At 42.6% G+C, this 22,142-nt stretch overlaps 8 protein-coding genes across 8 annotated transcripts; 3 read left to right on the top strand and 5 right to left on the bottom strand.

The window, feature by feature from the left end:
• Positions 1-4,696: 4,696 nt before the first annotated feature.
• Bfra_011539 (putative septin protein) lies at positions 4,697-6,563 on the top strand (the record flags this gene model as incomplete). Its single annotated transcript, XM_037341866.1, has 3 exons — positions 4,697-5,357; positions 5,412-5,878; positions 5,928-6,563. The coding sequence occupies 3 exons, from the start codon at positions 4,697-4,699 to the stop codon at positions 6,561-6,563; spliced, it is 1,764 nt and encodes a 587-aa protein (XP_037194723.1).
• Positions 6,564-6,824: 261 nt separating this feature from the next.
• On the top strand, positions 6,825-7,156 carry Bfra_011538 (uncharacterized protein; the record flags this gene model as incomplete). Its single annotated transcript, XM_037341865.1, has 2 exons — positions 6,825-6,992; positions 7,130-7,156. The coding sequence occupies 2 exons, from the start codon at positions 6,825-6,827 to the stop codon at positions 7,154-7,156; spliced, it is 195 nt and encodes a 64-aa protein (XP_037194722.1).
• Positions 7,157-9,661: 2,505 nt separating this feature from the next.
• On the bottom strand, positions 9,662-10,731 carry Bfra_011537 (uncharacterized protein; the record flags this gene model as incomplete). The annotated part of the gene is made up of 2 exons (XM_037341864.1): positions 9,662-10,409; positions 10,460-10,731. The coding sequence occupies 2 exons, from the start codon at positions 10,729-10,731 to the stop codon at positions 9,662-9,664; spliced, it is 1,020 nt and encodes a 339-aa protein (XP_037194721.1).
• A 797-nt stretch (positions 10,732-11,528) lies between these two features.
• Bfra_011536 (putative ankyrin repeat and sam domain containing protein 6 protein) lies at positions 11,529-13,695 on the bottom strand (the record flags this gene model as incomplete). The annotated part of the gene is given in 3 exon segments (XM_037341863.1): positions 11,529-11,667; positions 11,682-11,934; positions 11,988-13,695. 3 exon segments carry the CDS (start codon positions 13,693-13,695, stop codon positions 11,529-11,531), a joined length of 2,100 nt encoding a protein of 699 aa, XP_037194720.1.
• A 645-nt stretch (positions 13,696-14,340) lies between these two features.
• On the bottom strand, positions 14,341-15,963 carry Bfra_011535 (putative fad binding domain-containing protein; the record flags this gene model as incomplete). Its single annotated transcript, XM_037341862.1, has 1 exon — positions 14,341-15,963. The coding sequence occupies one exon, from the start codon at positions 15,961-15,963 to the stop codon at positions 14,341-14,343; it is 1,623 nt and encodes a 540-aa protein (XP_037194719.1).
• A 718-nt stretch (positions 15,964-16,681) lies between these two features.
• Bfra_011534 (putative fad dependent oxidoreductase superfamily protein) lies at positions 16,682-17,141 on the bottom strand (the record flags this gene model as incomplete). Its single annotated transcript, XM_037341861.1, has 2 exons — positions 16,682-16,992; positions 17,051-17,141. 2 exons carry the CDS (start codon positions 17,139-17,141, stop codon positions 16,682-16,684), a joined length of 402 nt encoding a protein of 133 aa, XP_037194718.1.
• A 39-nt stretch (positions 17,142-17,180) lies between these two features.
• On the bottom strand, positions 17,181-18,321 carry Bfra_011533 (putative fad dependent oxidoreductase superfamily protein; the record flags this gene model as incomplete). Its single annotated transcript, XM_037341860.1, has 6 exons — positions 17,181-17,349; positions 17,379-17,475; positions 17,498-17,648; positions 17,701-17,859; positions 17,893-17,993; positions 18,045-18,321. The coding sequence occupies 6 exons, from the start codon at positions 18,319-18,321 to the stop codon at positions 17,181-17,183; spliced, it is 954 nt and encodes a 317-aa protein (XP_037194717.1).
• Positions 18,322-19,624: 1,303 nt separating this feature from the next.
• On the top strand, positions 19,625-21,706 carry Bfra_011532 (putative amino acid protein; the record flags this gene model as incomplete). Its single annotated transcript, XM_037341859.1, has 9 exons — positions 19,625-19,761; positions 19,818-19,875; positions 19,927-19,982; positions 20,031-20,093; positions 20,153-20,381; positions 20,497-20,761; positions 20,816-20,995; positions 21,041-21,428; positions 21,499-21,706. The coding sequence occupies 9 exons, from the start codon at positions 19,625-19,627 to the stop codon at positions 21,704-21,706; spliced, it is 1,584 nt and encodes a 527-aa protein (XP_037194716.1).
• Between the last annotated feature and the right edge of the window lie 436 nt (positions 21,707-22,142).

Below are 22,142 nucleotides of genomic sequence, written 5' to 3'. Positions count from 1 at the left end.
CTATCCAGGCAATGAAAACAACAATATACCACCTCCCACCTCCCACCTCCCACCACCTAACCATCATCCCCACCCCGCAAAAGAAATCAACCAATCCCAAACTCAAGACCCAAGAAAACAATAGACCATAATCCCACCCGAAACTTCACACAACAACTCCAGCGTATGTAACTTGAGAAGAAAAATAAACATATCCCAGCTGACCAGAAAGGAAAGAGAGGAACGGAAACGGAAAAGGAATTAAAGCGGGAGATATCTCAAGATCCAAGACAATACACCAAAACACCATCTAACATGTATATATTACCACTTGAGAAAACTCAATTACCCACTCAACTTAACCGAGAAGCGAGATACGATACAAATAATCACGATTGACCAAGATCAAGATCAAAATCATGGAAAAAGGCACAAATCTTACCTTACATTTCACCAAGCTAACAGAAAGCCTGCTACTGGTCTGAATAATCTCCTAATCCCCAATCTCACAATCCCCACATAAGAAAAGCTCAAGAAGTTTCTAGTCCAACTCACAGTACCCCCTCTCCCCTCCCCTTTCACCACTTCCCCTTACCTCTCGGTAGCAGAACCGAGACATCACACTCCCAAAATCCCTACCTAAAGACAATACAACAATCCATAGATGTGTACATTCCCCTTGATTCCACAAAACCAATTCGCATCCATCTTATCCCCAAAAGACCGATCAATCAACAACTTAACACACTTCCAAACACCATAATCCTCAACGAAAAGAGTACACAGATTCGATAAATTGCAAGACTAACCACGAATTTCTGGCGTCGATAGTAGAAATCGTACATTCGTCTATGCGAATTGTAATCGCCATAGAATTATTGACGCAACACGCGAGAGTACGTACCAACTCTACCAGTTCTATCAATCAATCAAACTCTTTCCAGCCCCCTTATGATAACATCCCCTGATTCCGCAGCAGAATCGCAAGCCAGACAAGTCCCTTCAGCTAAAGTAGATATCAATAACCAGGATAGTGTCAAGAAAAGCTAGCGCAAAACTCTCTTATCCTACAATCATTAATGCGGGAATAGTGATACTAATATAGCCATAACAGGGCTCAAATTCTCAGCAGTTTGAACTCATCGTTCCACTGTGAAAAGCCTTGTTGAAATATAGCAGATAGGCCGGATACCTACCTGGGTATGTTTTTCTGAAGCAACAGGCGGTGCTTTTTCGACAGTAACGATATCTTGATACTATGTGTGAGTACAGTAAGTGAGCGAGCGTACGAACAAAGAAATGGCTTCTTCAGAGCTGTTCGCGAAAATAGTAGCATAGTGTCTTATGGGTTGCGTTGGCCTTGGAGAACAAGATTGGCTGCGTAATTAAGCAGAATTTTGTAGAGCATAGTAAAACTTTAGTCCAGGTCTCCTGATCGGCATGTTTAATAATTGAGAAAGAATCTCGTTTGAGAATTTGCGGATAGGCTTGCTTAATTGGTAGACCATAATAAGGGTTGAGAGTGCTTGGTTTGATGAATGCAAAAATGGCTGGAACAAGTTAGGAATTGTTGATAAATCTGTCACAAGAATGATATCGTTTATTATTTATGTGACTGATATTCGCTGCGGTTTGTAAAAGGCTTGATCGAAAAGACGAAGCAATAATCTTGGAGCACGAGTGTCGAGTGATCTCCAACCCCTACACCCATATGGAAGAAGTTATCAAGGGAAGGTTATGTAATGAGAATGTCATTGCCAAATTTCTAAATAAAACGCTCGTCTAGTCATCAAACATATTTAAAAACAATCATATGTAGGATTCCGTGAAGGGAAGCCAGAAAATCCAACATTCAGATAAGAAACAGGCAAGCCAAGGTCTGCCAGAGAATTTATTGACAACCTTCAACAGCTTGGGTGGCTTTTGACAGTATCGAACATGCAGAAATTTTCATGCGAGTCAAATGAGTCTCATGATTCCCACTCGGGCAACAAATGAAGTAGCTAAACCTAGTACAACGAAACACGATGATGTCGGGAGAGAGAATAATCGAGGTTGTGCGCTGATGAAGTGGTGTAAGCAGAGAATTTCTACGGCCCGCAGACCTCTTTGATCATAATTTTTGTAAAAGATGAAAACGAATGGTAAAAGAAATCGTTCAATGCCAAAATTGAAGTTGCGAAATTCAATCCACATAGTCGACTTGACCTTCCTACCCCTTCATCGAGGCTTAGCCTTGACCCAATTTGGTATGGTGAGCACGGATTCCACCAACCAATTAAAGTTCAAATGACAGGCTGTTTCGAAAGAACATCCCGATGTTGTTGGAATGCATATTGACACTGAAAGTTTAAAGGGAAAGTATAAACACGCCTTATGTCAACGACTACCCTTGGAAAGGGAAACAAATGATAAATGATTCTTTTCGTAAAGTTCCAGTAGTCAATGCACCGAAAAGACGTTTATCCTCCGTTTGTGCCTATCCTTGTATGTATAACCATGCGATTCGGAAGTTATGTTTTTGGGGGGATTGCGATCTACATTGAAGGGCGAAACACGTCAGTAACTATTGATCGAGGTTTGAAATGAGGGTAAATCTTGTAAACATACCTCGTCGTCCTCTTGACTGTAACCTCCTTTTCAACTCGCTTCCCATCTTCTCCACCAAGTAGATATTTTTGGATACTTACAGATGCGGCTATCATGAAGCTTCTCCAAAGAGCTTTGGAATGATTCCACTTTTTGTTTGTTGGTGAACCAATTGAGGAAACACAGAAATTGATAGTGATAGTGATGCTAAGAGGAACGGCACTAGGAAGCTGACTAAAGTGAGACACTTTGCCCAATATGGCCTAGTGGCTACCAAGTCAGGACAAGACGGATATCTGGGATTATCAGGGACCGATGGTCACGTGTAGATACTAGACCCAAGAAATCCTGCGCCGGCAGTGGAGACTTTTGGTTACATTGGGGGGTCGCACAGAGCACAAATGAGGAAGCTTGAGCAAGCTTGGGGGAATGATAATTCGTGGGGAGAGCAACACATTTCGATGATTGTGATGGAGGAGGAGAGATGGAGGAGGGGAGATGGAAGAAGAAGGGGACAGTTGAGAAGCGAAGGCAGAGATCGGAAAGGGGAGAAGAAGCAATTGTTGAATGTAGATTCATTCATGTTGAGGTATCCAGATCCAAAATAGGAGTAGATTGTAGCAAATCAATACACGACATGAAGTACTTGTACTTGCTAGATTATTGGAGGATCACCCAATGAGATACTGTTGCAGACTCGCCCTCTGTCGTGATGTTGACATCTTTACTTATATCTTTATTTATATCTTCATTTATATCTTCATTTATACCCCTGAATCCGCCAGGTAAGTTGATCGACCATACATGATTTTACGCACCGAGATACCATACCCGATGCCATACCCGATACCACACACGATACCACACACTTGATCAATTCACAATTTCCATTATCATATACACGTGAAATGACCAGTTTCCCCTTACCCCCCTACACCCCTACACCCCTACTCCCCTACTCCCCTACTCCCCTACTCCCCCAAGAAGAAGCGCGTGTTAATCTTAATAACAAAGCTTTTTTTGCCTTGACCCTTTTACTTGGGTAGTCGATTGATCCCAAGCCCACAAAACCCCAGCGCCCCAAAAAAATAACCCCTTTTGCTATCGAGTGACTTTACCTGTCCAGTACAGCAAGCACGAGAAAACAAGAATAAGCCAGTAATCAACGGCCAGACAGCCACCAGACCCAAGCCAGCATTCAAACGCCAACCGCAAGGAATCATTGTACTGTACCGACTGGACTAGTGACCTCGTAGCAGAGTAGTACCATTTACCGGTGCGCCCTTGACAACCTTATTCACCTACACACAACTTTTTTTCGCCTTCTCCATCTACATTACATTACATTTTGCATTCACTCACTACACACCACACACCACACACCACACACTACAATCGACAATCGTTTACACTCCCAACTTTTTCTTCTATTTTCTTCAATCTTCCATTTACTTGACTCGTCGCTATCGTAACTTTCAACACTTCACTTCCCGAGTAAACACAATTACTTGGCCAATTTTATCTATCCATATCTTGATCCGCAATAAAAGACCACGCGAACCAATACGTGTTGAGGATCAAAGAATTAATATCTGGTACGTGCTATTATTCGTATTCCTGCATGATTTGGACATCATCCCATCGAATCAAACCCTCGATCCTTCAAAATACCTTCAAAAGTTACCTTGTGGGATTTCCGAGAGTTGTCCATTGATTTTGATCTCTTCCATCTCAACTACCTTGTCTGCGACCATCTTAGGGTTCATAGAAGCTGATTTCCCCCATCTTGTTGTGCCAACAGAGTTTACAACCTCCCACCTTCTTTCTTCACGAAAACAACCACCTTCGATCCTTCTACATCAATCATAACAATGGGTAAGCAATTTATTTCATTTTTGAGGCAGTCAATATTCTGGGGAGAAATGGCATCATCAGATTGTCAACAACTCCATCGACGATTGGTAGGATCTCAATCCTGCGAATTCGCACTTCACCATCTATCACCCCGACAATTATTTCGAACACACAATTGTTGCAACTCCAGAGCTTCAAATCTCGAGTCTGATAACTTGGCACATTTCGAAATCCAATTCATCGAGTTGGGAAGCCATCTGTAATCCGCCACAAGATGTTTCATCATCAAGATATGCCAGCCATGAAGCCAAATGCAAGTGGTCACTGGAATCTTATCATCTCCAAGAAATCTTCTGCTCCACCCCCTGGATCCCAAACTGAAGATAAGGAATGGTCTGTAATTCGATCAGAGAGCCTGTCGAAAGGTACCTCATTGCCTAAGCAATCGTTAGATAGTATCGAGCAGCGTCAATATCCTGGAAGCTTGCATCGCCATCAGCGAGGAGCAGAACGTGTTCGCGCTCAATTTAGAAGCATGCTGGATGTGGAAGAAGCTCCGAGTTTGGAACAAATTTCCATGGACCACCATGAGTCAATGGAGTCATGGGTCGTAGAGAAGCTACAACAGGCTTCTAAAAACTATAGTACTACTTCAAATGACTGGGCTGACATTTTACCTCTCTATACAGCTACTAACGGAGCCCCAATGGCCCCTACCCGATCCTCTCCAATTCCCAATGGAGCACCATCATCCCCATTAGAAATTCCAATGACCGTCAGCTCAACAGATCCAAAGATCGCAGCTCAACAAGCAAGCGATATGAAGAACATTGTTCGAAGAAAGTTGACCGGATATGTTGGATTTGCAAATTTACCAAATCAATGGCACCGCAAGAGTGTCAGAAAGGGTTTCAACTTCAATGTTATGGTTGTTGGTATGTGTGCAGCTTTCATGAATCAATATTTGATATATGCTAACTCCTGAATAGGTGAGTCTGGACTCGGAAAGTCGACTTTGGTCAACACTCTTTTCAACACTTCCTTATATCCACCAAGAGAACGCAAGGGACCTTCCCTCGATATTATCCCAAAAACCGTTTCTATCCAATCTATTAGCGCTGATATTGAGGAGAATGGTGTTCGTTTACGTTTGACTGTCGTTGATACCCCAGGTTTCGGTGATTTCGTCAACAATGATGAGTCTTGGAGACCAATTGTTGATAACATTGAACAACGCTTCGATGCTTATTTGGATGCTGAGAACAAGGTCAACAGAATGAACATTGTTGATAACCGTGTTCATGCTTGTGTATACTTCATTCAGCCAACTGGCCATGCGTTGAAGCCTTTGGACATTGAAGTTATGCGTAGACTTCATACCAAGGTCAACTTGATCCCAGTTATTGCTAAGGCTGATACATTGACTGATGAAGAAATTGTCGCCTTCAAGTTCAGAGTAAGGGTTTCGATTGCATATCTGAAAACTCACGCTAATCATGCTCTAGATCCTTGCTGACATCAAGCACCACGATATCCAAATCTTCGAGGGCCCACATTACGAAAAAGATGACGAGGAGACAATTGCTGAGAACAAGGAGATTATGGACAAAGTACCTTTCGCAGTTGTTGGTGCCAATTCCGAGATTACAAATAGCGAGGGACGTAAAGTTCGCGGACGTAAATACCCATGGGGTACCATTGAAGTTGACAATGAGGAGCATTGCGATTTCGTCAAGCTCAGACAAATGCTTATCCGAACCCACATGGAGGAGCTTAAGGAGCATACCAACAATGCTTTGTACGAGAACTACAGATCGGAGAAGCTTACTGCTATGGGTGTTACTCAAGATCCAAATGTCTTCAAGGAGGTCAACCCAGCTGTCAAGCAAGAAGAAGAGCGTCAATTGCACGAGCAAAAGCTTGCCAAGATGGAGGCCGAGATGAAGATGGTTTTCCAACAAAAGGTCGCAGAGAAGGAGAGCAAGCTGAAGCAAAGCGAAGAAGAGTTGTACGCACGACATCGCGAGATGAAGGAACAACTCGAGCGTCAACGTCAAGAATTGGAGGAGAAGAAATCCAGAGTCGAGAGCGGAAGACCAATAGAGAAGGAAGGCAAGAGGAAGGGATTTTCACTCCGTTAAGGGGTGAACTACTTTCAATAACCAGGACCTGCCTTTTAATGATGGTACCGACACGACACAACCGATACTTTACTTTTCAATTCATGTCTCTTTAATCATTGATCCTTAATATTTGGCAGTTGAAGAAGCGAGCGATGGGGTGAAGGGTGATATTTCGGGCGCGGCATTGCTTCTGCGAGGCAAAGGTCATAAATGCCATAATGGAGGTCTTGCATTCAAGAATGAGTGGTATTTCGAGGAGTTTTTTTTTTGCACATGAGAATGACCGAAAGGGAAGAGGATATAAATGCAAGACACAAGACGAAAGACCATCATGCTTACAGAGAGATTGGTTCCTACTATAAGTTTCTTATTTTCATATGGCTTCAGATAAAAGTCTACCCGCGTTTCTTCATCCAAAAAAACCTTCTGGGGGTGGATCAATACTCTGTATTTATTACGATAGCTCGAGAGACTTCTTTAGTTGTTTTTTTCCTTTTTTATTATTTTGACTTTACTTTGATCTGTTCTTTTTTGCGCGTGGTTTTCTTTTTCTTTTTTTTTTTATCTTGAACTTAGTTGAGTAGGGCAAGGGAAGGCCTGATCTCATTTAAGTACGTACGTAACTACCTACCTACCTACCTAACTTTTGCTTTGTAATGGAATGGAATGGAATGAATAATCAAAATGAAGATGAATTGAATTGAGGTGTGTTGTGTGTGATGTATGTGTGATGACGTTTGTATTGTGCATGGTGAGGTTTGTGGGTTGAATTGAAGTTTGAGGTTTGAGATTAGAGATGTGTTGTGTGGTGTGTGGTGTGAAAAGGGGGGTATGATTGATGACTAACTCTAGAAGCTGAAGGGATGAAATGACTAAAGGTAGATAGATAGATAAATCGATGGGGTGAAGTAAAGTGTAGATTTGAGTTCAAGTGCTGCTTGGTATTTGATATATAGACGGTTGGATTGGATTGGATTGGATTGGATTGGATTTGTGGATTTTGTTGGTGGGATTGTTGATGGGGAGGGAGGGAGTGAGTGAGTAGGTATGGTATGGTATGGTATGAATTGATTTGGTGTTGTGATGTTGTGATGTTGTGATGTTGTGATGTTGTGGTGTTGTGGGATGTGATGTTGATGTTGGAAGATGGGAATTTGGATTTGGGTTAGTTGGATTAGTTGGATTGAATTTGGGTGGAGGGGGTGGGAATGGAGGGAATGGGAATGGAGGGGGTGGTGAAGTTGGTAGCTGAGGCAGCGGTGTGCTGGAGAAGAGGAGGTACTTGTATGGGAGGGAGGGAGAGGTGAGGTGTGGTGGTGATGTGATGCGGTGAGATATGGAGGGATGGTTGATGGAGATTGAGCCTCCGTATTTGCTTAGCTCAGTTGGGATGTTGTAAGGTTGGGAACAGGATGAATGGAGATGTGGATGAGGGTGAGGTTGGTTTGGATGTAGAGATGTTGATGATTAGGGATTTAAGGGGGTGATTATACTTTTGGTGGGTAGTAGTCATGGTTTATGGACTGGGGCGTCTGATTTGGCGAATGAGGGAGTGTGGATTGGATTGTGTTATTAGCTGGCAGAAGTAAGTTGCGAGAGAGTGAGAGAGGAAGAGGAGAGAGAGGAAGTTCAGTGGTGCCAAAGCGGTGTTTGTATGTGATAAGGCGAGTCAGAAGGTTTAGAAGATGTTAGTTTGGATGCTAATGCTAATGCTAATGCTAATGCTAATCCTCTTTATCACCGTAGTCTAAATCACTGGTATAGAGATAGAAAAGGTAGCTAGGAGAAGGTTTGAGAGAATTGTCAGTTTGAGGATTCCTTCAGAGTTTGGGGGTGTAAAGTATGCTGATAGCGGAAAAGAAATATGGTGACGTTGAGGTCCAGGGTAAGGTTGAGATTGAGATTGAGATTGAATTTAGAATCGAGAATGAGATGTTAATTTGTGAGACCCGAGTCCTGATTGGAGAGGTAGAGTTCAAGTCAATGTTAGAGCGAGGTGGCTAAAAGATTCAGTATTTGCGTTGAGGAGGTATGCATCAAGTGAGAATGAATGAGGATCTTGAAAGCAGCGGTGGTGTGTAAAGAGGGTTACCCAGCTATGGGTAGATGAAGTAAAATGCATGGTTTGAGAAATTGATCGGTTTAAGGAGTGTGGACGTTTGGACCAATTTGTCACTTTTCTAGACGTGCAACAAAAGGTTATGTTGAGATGGTCTGCACGTGAGTACACGTGGTTTGAGGTTTTGATAGGAAGGTGTGAAAATTGAGGGGGGTAACCGGGTGGGGGTGATGATAGGTGATTGGGAAAATGGTGGGGAAATGAGAAGGTCCAAATATCTAGGATAGGGGAAGGGCATTTCAGAAACTGTGCGATGCGACGTGCAGCAAAGTTGGTTCTTGTGGTTTTTGTTTATTGTATTTGTGTCTGGATGTTGTGAAGACTTTGTATCGTGTGATGTAAGTAGTTTGGGGTAAGTTATGGGTAGGAGGAAGTTCATGAGACAGAGAAGAAATGTACTGGAGATTGAGATTCTCAGTCTGTCTACCTAAATTTGATGTGTAGAGGAGAAATGCTAATGATAGTCGAATCCAGAGATTGCCTACCTAGTTGAGTTCGACGTACGAGGTAGGTTGATAGGGGACGCAAATGGTGATCGAATCCAAAGATTGTCTGTCTAGATAAGTTTGATGTAGGCCAAGAAGAATCTCACACAGACTGATGAGCATGTACGAGGGACGGGCTCGAATCGAACATTTGTGGGTTCATCTTCATACATACACATCATGTAGGTATTGATATTGTGGTAAGGTTCGATGCACTGGGAGAGGGACATGAACATCAAGAAGCACAGCAAAGTTCACGCATTGTTCATCACTCATTTGGACCTGCAAACTAGATTATTGGTATTTCATTGCTCTAGAAGTAGTTCCTTTCCAGGAAGCCTTCATTCTCCTAGATGTAGCACATGCTGATATATGCCTGAAAACAATTGCAAAAATGAACCCTCATACAATGATCAGATATCCCTGTTTCCGTATCCCTTGCTCCCATTATCCCATTATCCCGCCAACCATGTCAACCGCATCATAGCTCCATCCCTCGATTATATGCTTTTTCAATTGAAACACTCGGAGATAAAAGAGCAAGCAAGGATTATTTGGGGGCACTTTTCTCTACTGCCGTGGTGGTGGTAAACACAACTTGGAGCATCCCGGGGGTCAGAAAACTTTCCATGTGGAGGTCGAATCTTGCCACCTCCAAGCAAGTGAAGTAGCTCAACAAGGATTTCTCTCTTGTTGTTAGAAAGGTCACAGTTCAACGCTGCACTTTTTTCCTTCAATTTTCCTGCAGCATCGATTTCTTGGATGATGAAAGCAATCAAATCAACCAAGAAGACACGGATCTTTGAATCTTGCGATACTCGCTCGTGAAACCGGCGAACATGGACTATATCCAGTGGTGAACGATCCTTTTTCAATGACTGCATGAATAATTCGAGGAAGTCATCTTGAAATTCATCGAGTGAGTATCTGTCGGCAAATAAAAGGATCTCCATGAAGAAATCTATCATATTAAGACTCTTCTGACGTGGAGAGACTTCTTCCTCGAACGTGTCATCAGATTGCATTGTTCTAATGCCGCGATCGTAAGTCCACTCGACAAATACCCCCAAAGCATCGTTATCGAAGTCGGGCAGGATTGCTGCGGGAAATGCATTGCAATCCTTCAATGAACCCTTGCCAAATACCTTGTCAAATAGCGGTCTCGATCTTCGAAGAACCAATTCCTTTCTGATCAAAAAATATGCTTCGCCCTTTGTCTGAATTGCATAATGGCCCGATAGAGGAAGCTTGCCCGGAGCACTATGGTTGCTGTTAGTTACATTCATTCTTAAAGTGAAAGCTCTACATACTCGAACATCTGGAAGACAATCCTCCTAGGGGTGGCCGCTGATGCCTTCTCTTGGGCGGCTTTCAAGGTGAACAGCTTATTTGCGAGAGATTGTGACGAGCCATTGTCATGTAAACTAAAACAATTGCTCTTACCAGAACCACTTAAAGCATTTGGAAATAGGCGTAAAACAAGTCGCTTGAAATAGGATTGACGAGCGACTACAGGAATTGGCACTGCCTCGACATCAGTAATACTACTGGCTGAGCTGAATGAAACCTTTTCGATATCCATGTTTGCGATGTTCGTGTGGATATAGAGTTGAATGTGTTTGTCTTGTTCAGAGAGAAGTTGCAGTCGAATGCTTGTGGAAGTGTAGAAGTTATTCTGGGAATTATGAAAAGATGAAGGATGCTTGGGAAATCTGAAAGCTTTTAGCCAGATATTCAAAATACAGCCGAAGCTAAGCTTTTCGAGCACCATATGGAATCACCACCGTGTTTGGATTGGTCCAGGAATAAATGTACACCGAATCGTTCCATTCCGTCTAGCGATGGTAAAGAATCGCGTGAAAACGAATATTGAATATATCCATGGCATGATAATCTTGATTGCATTCAACGAGATCATTCACTTCTCTAGAAGATCAAGAGCTTCTGCGGGGTAAATGCTGGCTACTCCACGGTGTCTTCATACAAGATATGATAGGTCAGATCATTAGCATGGGCGAAGTGGGTGTAAGCTTATTCTTCTTTAGACCGTATATACTGTGTGAGTAGAGTTAAAGAGTACTGCTGTTTTGCATTTTCTCCGATTAACTATACGCAATGCAAAGGAGTTCACATCTCTGAATATTAAATGCCTAAAAGTTATTGATTTGGCTAGTTATTGGCTGGTGGAAGTGATCTTAGTGGTGCAATGATAAACCAGATCACAGTTAGACATGGGGAATGTCTTGTATACTTGTTAGTATTCAAGGTGTTGCCATCAGGGATCAAATTTACGAGAACAATAACCCATAAAGAGTCATTGAATAAAACTCACTAGTGGCGCTCGTGCTATCCTCAGCTGAAGCTTGCTTTCTAGGAAAATTATATGAGCCTGAATTTCTGCAGTTTTACACCTCCTTTCATCAATGCCTGTGGAAGCATCCTAGGATCAGAATCCATCGTCTCGCCTGTCACAACATTTTTGAAGAAGGATTTGCCGATAGGCCACGGACCGTCATCTCTATTAACTTCTACCCATTCAGAAGGTAGAGGGGGAGACGTGGATCATCAAGCGTTTTTTCGTTCGGTTTGACAAAGTGAGTTGAGTATCCTGAATCTTTCCTTCGGTATAGTTCGATTTTCCATGGACTCGGTATAGGACCAAGTAGAGCTTCTCCATCCATTAAACCATGAATAAAGTAGGATCCTACAATCAGAAAGTCTCCAGATGGTGTTGGGCGTAGGATCATCGGAAGTTCGGTTCCCAATAGTACACACACATAGTCACCTTGTACTGTCAGCTCTTGCGAAGAGGTGTTGAGCTGGTGAATCAAGCCTTACCTTCCTCAACTCCATGTGGTCCTATCCCCATATATCCTTCTTCTGTTGTTATGAATGCCGTGGGACCAAAGTTCAATCCATAAACATAATTTAGTATCGCATCTTGGTCTTTATTATCTTTATCAACAGCTTTTAAATAGCTTCGGCGGAGCTCCCAGGAATGTGGAATACGAAGTCCAGGATATCTTTCCTTAGTACGCCCTTGATAGATAGTTTCGAGGAATGCATCGATCAAAGAGCCGCCGGCGATATAGTCTCTGGAGTTGAGACCCTCAGGTTCCCATCTACGGATTGCTTGGAAAGTTTCCCTTGCATCACCTGAACATTTAGTGTTAATTGAAGTCACTCTTGTGGAAAAAACACCGCTGACTTCCAAAGTATTCGGCGCTTGATACAGTGTCACAGCAGAAGAAGAGCTTGCTGCATATCTTCCCAGGACAATGCCTATCATTATACTCTTATCTTCGAAAGACCAATTTGGAACCCATGATGGCCCGTCTTCAAATCTTTGGATCAACTGACAGTGCTGAAGTAGATGTAGCCTCTTTGTGACAGTGACATGACTTAGTACCGCACTCTTATACACTTCTGCCACAGGAATAGAATAGTCGCACGTTATTCCGTCGGCAATCGAAGGCGACACTAAACCCAACACTCCATATATTTTGTCACGGGGGTCGCTGCAGTTGCGATGCTTAGCCCATCTCAGAAGCTCGGGTAACTCTCTCATAAAATCTGGCAGGACGCCTGGCGAGTATGACAATAATTGAGAACGTATGTCGCTTGGTGTCGTAACCTTTCTTCCGAGTACCAACATTGCTTTTCTAAGAGCAGTGAAAGGAATAGAAGTATTACCGCACTGTACCGACGATCCCTGATCGCCAAGTAAAGCTTCCTGTAAAACCCAGACTCGACTAAACCAAGGCCTCCGGAAGAGAGCTCTTATGGATGACCATGTTTTGGTGTCATATGGCAGATGGAAGTTTGAGTGCCTCCATTCTAATAACTTGGTTCCAGGAGTATATGCAACTAATCCTCCTCCTATGTACTCGACCTGTTCGGCGAAATGCTCAATAGTAGCTAAAGCGCTTCTACTATCGTCAGCTTCTTCGCCAAGCCAGATGATGGTTCGATCCGCAAATGAGAAGATATTTCTCATGCGTCCAATTTCGTGACTTCGCTCGGGAACATCATTTTGATTGATACAAATAGAGTCTACCCATAATGTTCGCGGCTTATCCGTGTACCTTAGTTGTCTAAGTGCAACAGCAAGAGAAGCCCCGATTTGTATCGTTGACAAAGTTTCGCCCAACACATGTGCTGTGATTGGATTCTCGGTAGACCCCCAGATATATGAAAGAGCTTCATATTTAGGTTTATTTTCCGGAAAGTTGCCGTGTTTCGGCAAATCGTAAAGAGCACGATCAAAATTTGGATCTGGATGGTCCCACGAATTTGAATTTCCGTTTCGGTGTTTAAAGATGTATCGTCCATCGATTGTTTTCATAGCATACATATCACCTTGAAGAGTTCTTTGCAGTTGTTCAAGTGAAAGTCTCTTGATTTCACTATTCTCTCTCGGTGGAATGACTAGGGGTACGTGAAAAATGCGCATGGAGATATCGTCATCTCGTGCGCCTGGCGTTAGACTCAACAGTCTAATCTCTTCATTTTCTCTTCCTAGCTGATTATATTTGTAAGGAGCCATTTTCATCTCAATTAGAAGCAGAACCTTGTTTACATGGTCAAATGAGGCTGAAGATGAGGTCGAGTCGGGATGTGCACTTCAGGAAGACCCAAAGCGCCGCAACGAAGGCATAGAGTCTCAGGAAATTGTTTCAAAAGGTTTCGTTAATAGTAAGAACATATAGATATCAAGTTCTGAGCAATCTTCCTTCGGTTGTGTGATTTCATCTCAATCGTGCTAATATAAGTTCTTGTCATGAATTTCTTGAATTCAGCTGACTACTAGGTAGAGAACAAGAGCCACAATTGAGCCACGCCGGCTCAATTAATGTGGCTGCCTAATTTATGGAAAACTAATTGGACTATATGCTCAATCAGGAATAGGAAATAGAGGCACATCTCCATCCCCCTTATCAATTTTCCTTCGCGAGCCTCAGGCGAAAGCTGGAGAGTAAGTCCTTATCAAGATCACACGCTTTGAACGAGAAGCTTCTTCCTCTCAAAAAATACTCTGAAAGCCTCGTTCTCGGTTCATTACAATTTGTGGATGGAATGTATTTCTTGACCTCAAAGGTTGAGACATGACAGGACAAAGAAAGATCGTATAGTGTAAAGTTGAAGTAGACGATGGCCAAACTAGATGAGAGGGAAGAATAATCTAATTTCATCAAGGCTTTTGAATGGTCATCCTTTCTCTCCATAGTGGCTTCCTATGCAACAAGTAGTCTCTACTACGTATCGCAGACCTGATCCCCACCAATCCGGCTACCGGCCATAGTTTCATTATCCACTCATACCAAGATAACTTGACCCCCGAAAACTTTGACATATCTACCTTCACTTTGTCGTAAACAGTAGGCAAAGATGTAGCCGAGTACTTTGACCGCAAGTTTTCGTACCACTTCCTGTCATATAGCTCCCAGAATTCGGTCTCCGTATAATAGGTGTGAGAGTACAGAACTTTGAAGCCCCCCAAATCCGCAAGTTTCTTCTCCAATTGACGATTTTGTCGGAAGAATTCACCTCGATTCTTAGATCCTGGACCCCAGAGACCAATGTTGAGCATCGGTTTTGCATCGTTACTTGAACCCGGTAATGTAGTTGAGGGATGAAATGTTGGAGCTTGTATCTCTCGTAAAGGACATAGCCACAAAGGCCATATGTTTAGCTCAGCTGCTGAGTAGTCAATGAATTCCTCCGCTGTGGAATAGGGAAGTGAAAGGTCCTGCACGATATGCTCGAATGAGTGGCCAGTACCATGTAGAGCACGATAAAGCATTCGGGTGTGCATAAAATCGTCTAGGAACCATCGAGACCATCGATTGAATGGAACAAACGGAAAGTACTGAAATGCTTGATGACCCATCCAGAACCCACCTCTGTCCCACCGGAATAGATATTCGCCCAATGGTATGTAGTCAACGCAAGACTTCTGGGATTCGCTATTCATTCGCTCTTGGATATGTAGATGAAACCAGGGGTCTCTAGCATGACTGAAAGATTGCTCTTTCATAGTAGCTGGCTTATCATCTGTTAATTTCCCAGTCATTACTACGCCAAAATCTTTGGAGAACAAGATACCATCAACATAGTCATTGGTGGAATTTCCGATCTCTTTCTTTACTCCCTCAATTGTCTCATGAACCGAGGATTTTCGCTCATAAGTCAACTGGACAAATCTCTTGGCAGGAATGAGCTGCAATTCGATCAATGTGGCTATTCCCAAAGTGCCCATTGCACCAGCAGCTCCTTTGAACAGATCTGCATTTTGGGAACGAGATGTTTTGATAACTTCTCCATTTGCCAGTACCATTTCGACGGAATTAATGGTTTGGTCAAAATATCCGTGTTTAAATGAGCTACTCTCTCCAGCAGATCCCGCGTAGCCCCCACCGACAGTGATGCCAGGGAATTCCATTACTACTGGCGGTATGAGACCATGTTTTAAAGTCGCTTCGATAAACCGATCCATGGGAACGTTCGGTTCAACGAGTGCTGTGCGGGCTATTGAGTCAATGTTCAACACATTGTTGAGGCTGCTAATATCAACAAGGCGATTTTGATGCTTTGGTCTCGTGCTGTTTGTCGATCCGTGGTAGATTCTGAACGATTCTTTTCGAGCAAAGAAGGCTCGAACTGAGGCTGCGACAGCCTTCACTGCTTTTTCATGGTGATCCATCCTGTTAATATTGTATTTGTTGTAGTTGTTAGAAGTTGTTGTAAGTAGTTCCCAGAAAATTAAGAAGGAGGTTAACACTCCGAGCCGTGGTTTATCTGCAGGTAGCACCATTCTGAAAACTCACTGGCGGCTACAAAATTATGCAGAGGTAGTGAAGTCTTTCAATGATTGGCTTGTTTGTTGTAACGAGTCATTATAAAATCGCGGCCGGGTATGCAAGAACACCTTGCCGCATTGATAATGACATGCATGCGTCTTGTGCTGATCTTCTCTTTTGTTCTGGGTAAATAGCTCTAGAATAAAATCAATTATAAAACTTCAGTAAATAGATGCAATGGTTTCTGGTGAATTTAGGCTAAGTATTTGGTTGGTAGAGATCCTGGGATCCAAGATACTTGTTTGATGTTTGGCTGCGAGTCAAGCGTTAATTTCCATTCTGTCGGAAACTTTAGCGAAGAAGTCAGTGGAGAATGTCCAATCAAATCATTACGACGTTGCAATGAGCTTATAGCCTGTGATACGAACACGACCAATATAAGCTGAATGATTGAGTAATTCTCTTGTCTGTAGACAACCTTGAACTCAAGAAAAATTCTTGTGGCTACAGCTGGGATTCTTAAACTTTTAATGGGTAAAAAGCTCGTGGCGCTGAGATCATAATAAATAGCAGGTCCTGCATATCTGTGGCTCGACATCTCTTTCGCTACGTACAGAGCATCAATAAAAGTGACAACGATAGAACACTAGAAGAACAAAACTTGACAACAAAGATCTGTTCAATTGCAGGATAATGTTTTGGAGTACTGAGGTAAGTTGAACTCAACGCTGTCTACTCAGCTTTATAATTCCATGCGCAGAAGTTTATCTCATAATCGTCTTCTTGATTAAGAATATAGCCGCCCTCTGGACCATCTTGAGCTCTATCAATTCTGTCTTGTGTTGTCTTGAACAATCTAGGAGGAGGCATAGGAACACTAACTTCTTCAAAGGGCTTTCCCGTTCTCAACATCTCTGCCAGTCCCTTTGCCGCAAGCCAAATGACAGGCATACCATGGCCATTAAATCCTGCGATGATAAATTGGTCGGACTTTTGTGGAACGAGACCAGTATGAGGGTTTGAGTCGAAGGAATATCCCATTACTAAATGACAAGTCAGCATTTTTGAGTTTAAGAAAGGTCGCGGGGCAGAGTGGCTTACCACCAGTCCAGATGCTCTCAACTTTAGCATCCGAGTTTTCCCATCCGCGAAAGGTGCGCTGCATAAAATTCTCGTAGTACCTCTCTTTCATGGTTGCTTCAATTAAGTTGCCATCATCTACATTGTTATATCACTGGTCTTTGTGAGAACGAAATAACGCTGAAGCTCCACCCACAATGATACTTCCATCAGGTTTAGGAACAAGGTAGTTGAGAATACCATCCTCAGTACGAACGATATACGAGTGATTGATAGGAGGTGCAGTAGTATCATTGGGAACTCTAATATGGCAGCATAACCTCTGCATGGAATAATGTTCTTAGCATACTCGGGGAGAACACCAGAAACATAGGCATTATTTGCGTGGACGACCTTCCGGACTCGAAGAATTCCGCGTGGAGTTTCGACCAAGTGATACCCATAAGCTAATTGTTTGATTGAAATAACAGGAGTATTTATTTGAAAGTTGACGGAGCCGGTAGTTAGGGCGGAAGCAAGGAGAGAGGTGATAAGTAAGGAGAGAGGTGATAAGTTTGTATGGAGACAAGGTGGCAGCAGTGTAAGTCGAAAACGCTTTTGCGCCTTTAACACCGGAGATCTGAGACTAGTTAGTCACGTAATATTTCCGAGATGGGCAAGATCGAACTTACAGTCTCAGCATCTTTACCAATGCTAAAGTGGACATCTTGCATGTACGATAATTCTGGATTTAGGCGCAACCGATCATAGACAGCCTTAGCCTCATCAGCAGCATCTTGATTGTTCCATACATCACATGTTCTGGTCAAGTAGAAATCACAGTCAATATTCTAGCGTAAGATGAGCTCTTTCAACGCTTGAACATGTGCAATCTCAAACTCTGCAATCTCAGCACCGGCACTCACACCTGCTCTATTGATGTATTTTGGGATGTGACCGTAAAGATCTGGTCTGAGATGCCCACCTAGAAATTCTCAGTATGCTATTGCTAACCGGAAAGAATAGTTGAATTTACCATTTCTTCCAGTAACACCAGAACAGACAGATCTTGCGTCAAGAATCATGACAGATAGCTTAGGGCAATTGGACGTAGTGTCATTCTTGACAAGATTATATGCCGTGGCTACTCCGGCATAGCCTGCACCAATAATAACGACATCGATAATTTCACTGACTGGCAGAATATCAGTACTTCTATGATCATGAAGATGATGCTTTTCATAATGCCAGAAAGGCTCCGTGGAATCCTTGGCAGGAGTTGGGAAATTGTGAAAGATTCGTGGATTCGCCATAACGATGTTCTTTGAAGGTCAGCTGTAGATTTTTCTGATAGAGAAAATTACTGCGAGCGGAGTCACCTTACATGTGAGAAGGTCCTTAAAATACTCAAGAAGGAAACAGTCCGGGGTCGTGTGAGGAATAAACAGCAGTATTTATAGAAAATGCAATCAAACTCAAAATAGAGAGTAGACAGATTAAATCTTGTAGCAGCTCACAGGGTGCTTATTGCACGATCTTAAAAGCTTTTTTTATTAAAAGAAGACTGCAATGGCAGTGAATGACTGAAGAACGGTATCTCCGTGCCGCCGAGTTGAGTGACTTTGTCCATCATAACAACACAGGCTTGATATCGTCGTCCTCTGTTTGCATCTAATCCTTCCATAGGAAAAGATAACAGGATGAAGCAAGATTCGAAGGAATACCAAAGCAACGGCACTACCATGTCTCGGTCGCTATTCTGGTATAGATAGCTGTGTCATTGGATAGAACAAACGACAAACACATGACTATTCTCTGTTTGATGGCCTTTTCAGAGGATTTGTCCTAATAGCGGTGATTTTTGATAACTTCATGCTCGTCAACAAACATGTGCTGTATTTCTACGATGCCCTAACTTGTAGCAATTCACATTCTCGAATTTCTTTGATGAAGCACTGATTTCAGGGGTAACCACCCTAACCCGATTTGGTATTAGCGTACGTCACAACCTTCAACCAAACCCGCAAGAACTATCGTAATCTTGTATGACCAGAGTACAAAGAATTGATTCTATGGAACTTTGTAATCGTCAAGATGTGTTACACACTACGATGTTAAGCCTCTACTTGTGGTCGTTTCTTGTTATACTTTCCAGATTCAGACTCTGCAATGTTTGTTGCTTCGTATGTAGTATTCTGTCATGAAATCCCTCCAGACGAGAATACTGTCGCTCAACGATACGACCGTGATGTGCAATTGGTATGAGACGCGTGAAAGAAAAAGAGGTCACAAGAGCTAACTCACGATACACAAAAAGATATGAGCCTGTAGGTGCGGAGATAAGATACGGTTATCCAAGACATGTCAAACTCAAATCGTTCTTTCCCAGTGGGAAGAGTCGGAGAGATACATAGGCAAAATCAGCAGGTACAACTTCTTATCGGAATCCTTTTACCTTTTACCTTCCACTTCCTCTTTGTAAAAAAGAGAATCATGAAATTCCTTCATCTCACCAATTTTCTCGATTTACATTGAAAACGTGTCCACTGTCCAGCCAAAGGTTCATATTTGGATGACTGTTGAATCAAACGCCCAAGAAAGTTACCATTTGTCAAAATGTCTTCAAACGACATTGCAACGAATCGGCAAATCAATACTCCCAGCGATGAACCCTTAATCCACCCAGTTAATGGAGCATCGCCGGAGTCTCAAGATGGTGAACCAAAGGAGTTTGCTGAAGTTAAGGAATTGAGGTAACGATAAATAAATATCCAGTTTCCACAAACATTTAGCTAATCTCGTTTCGCAGACGAGGTTTAGCTCAGAGGCACATTCAAATGATTGCTTTGGCTGGAACAATCGGGACGGTAAGAATCATGACACGCTGCAGCTGCACTTGACGGACACTAATTTTCTAGGGTCTTTTCTTGGGTTCAGGGAAAGCTATTGCCAGAGCAGGTCCACTAGGAGCATTGTAAGTCTCTATTGAATAGATGATATCCGGCCCATACTTACCCAGTAGACTCGGATATACTCTTGTAGGGATACTTGTATCTGGCGTGGTTCTTTCCATAGCTGAATTGAGGTGCGTCTCCGTGTAGAGTCTCAAATTCAAAGGATTCTTGCTGATATTGACCATCGTAGTGCTCTTGTTCCTTTAAGCGGGGGTATCATACGTCATGCCGAATATTTCGTCGATCCCGCTCTCTCATTCGCGAATGGCTGGAACCAAGTTTACAGCAATATTATCACGATACCCGCCGAACTCGTTGCGGCGGCCGTTTTAATCCAGTTCTGGGTACAAATTAACAATGCCGTCTGGATTATCTGCTTCGGATTTCTGTTGGTCATAAGTAATCTCCTTTTTGTGCGGGTATATGGGGAGCTTGAATTTACATGTGCGATATTAAAGATAATGCTCATAGTGGGATTGAACATAATGGTGCATCTATATGTCAGTCTCAAAGGCTCTTACTAATTCTTCTTAGGCACTGATCATCACTTGTGGTGGAGGACCGAATGGTGAAACATATGGGTTCCGATATTGGCGCAATCCGGGGCCGTTTGTTGACTACCTAGGGTATACTGGCGCTTTGGGTCATTTCATGGGCTTCTGGACCACATTTTCGAACGCAGTGTATGCCTATTCGGGCGTCGAAAACTTCTCACTTGCAGCTGCAGAAACGCAGTCACCTCGAAGGAATATTCCCATCGCTGCGAAAAGAATCTTCTTCCGAGTGATGTTATTTTACGGTATGAACTGACCCCTCCCTGACTTTTGGCGTCAATTGTTGATTCAATCCATAGTACTTTCGATATTCATGATCGGCATGATTGTACCATCGAATGATAAAGAGCTCTTGCGATCGACAGGAACAGCAGCCCAGTCACCTTTCGTTATCGCAGCCAATAATGCAGGAATTAAAGTTGTTCCTTCAATCATCAATGCCGTTGTTTTGACTAGTGCTTGGAGTGCTGGTAATGCAGGTTAGTTTTCCTTTGGGATAGAAAACCCTCAACTAAATTTTGTAGCTATGCTTGGTGGATCTAGAATGTTATATGGGCTTGGTCGACATGGACATTCACCAAAAGTCTTTCTCCAAACTAATCGCTTTGATGTACCATACATTGCCATTGGGTTCCTCAGTCTTTTCATTTGCCTCGGGTTTCTGACACTTTCGAGCTCTGCAAGTATTGTTTTTAATTGGCTTCAGGACTTTGTTGCAGTTGCTGCTCTTGTCAATTGGATGATTATTTGCGGTGTATATCTAAGGTTTTATTATGGATGTAGAAAGCAAGGAATTTCTCGATCAACATTGCCATGGAAAGGACCATTTCAACCATACGCTGCATGGATAGCATTGATCTCGTTTAGTATCCTTCTCTTGACAGGTGGCTACTCTGTCTTTATCAAGGATCAGTAAGTCTTTACCAGATTTCGTACTTATTACCATACATAAGACTATGACTAATGTATTTTTTCTATCTAGTTGGGACACGGAAACTTTCGTTTCATCTAACATCAACATTCCCCTTATTCTCATTCTATATTTCGGCTATAAATACAGGCAGGGTACTGGGATTATTCCATTGTCTGATATTCCAATTCAAAAGTTTATTGATATCGCGAACGACAATCCGGAGCCAGAAGAGGATAAGGTTGTGGGATGGAAGAGGCTAAATATTTTGTGGAGCTAGGTGGGTCAGTGTAATGAGGAGAGAAGGACCCAAATCTTCGCACTCATTTGAAACGCAGGCTGGGATGAGCAGATACATTGATGCTATGATTCAAGATACCGGAGATGGTAAAGATTTTATTTTGAGCGAAATGGCCGAAGGTCTATGTAGCTAGAACTAGAACAGTGAGAAGACTACATTTTTATCAAAAAATTCATTGCAGGTGGGGGTTAGCCAAATTTTAATTCTTATAATGAGTTAATACAATCTTAAAAAGTTCGTGATTCTCGTAGGTCAGATTAGCTATAAGATTCACAGCTAACCATGGGTATCAGATGCACATGGCGAGGGAGCGAATTCCTTGTTATATAGCTAATTACTACTCAACCAATATACCGGTGTTAAACAGCAAGGCTGATAAAACGAATTCTTGTAGTACAAGTTTGATACTAATCTC

This window comes from Botrytis fragariae, assembly GCF_013461495.1.
Source record: "Botrytis fragariae strain BVB16 chromosome Unknown tig00000037, whole genome shotgun sequence".
Lineage (NCBI taxonomy): Eukaryota > Fungi > Ascomycota > Leotiomycetes > Helotiales > Sclerotiniaceae > Botrytis > Botrytis fragariae.
Note: the sequence above shows the minus strand (reverse complement) of the source record. Positions and strands in the feature narration are given on the sequence as shown.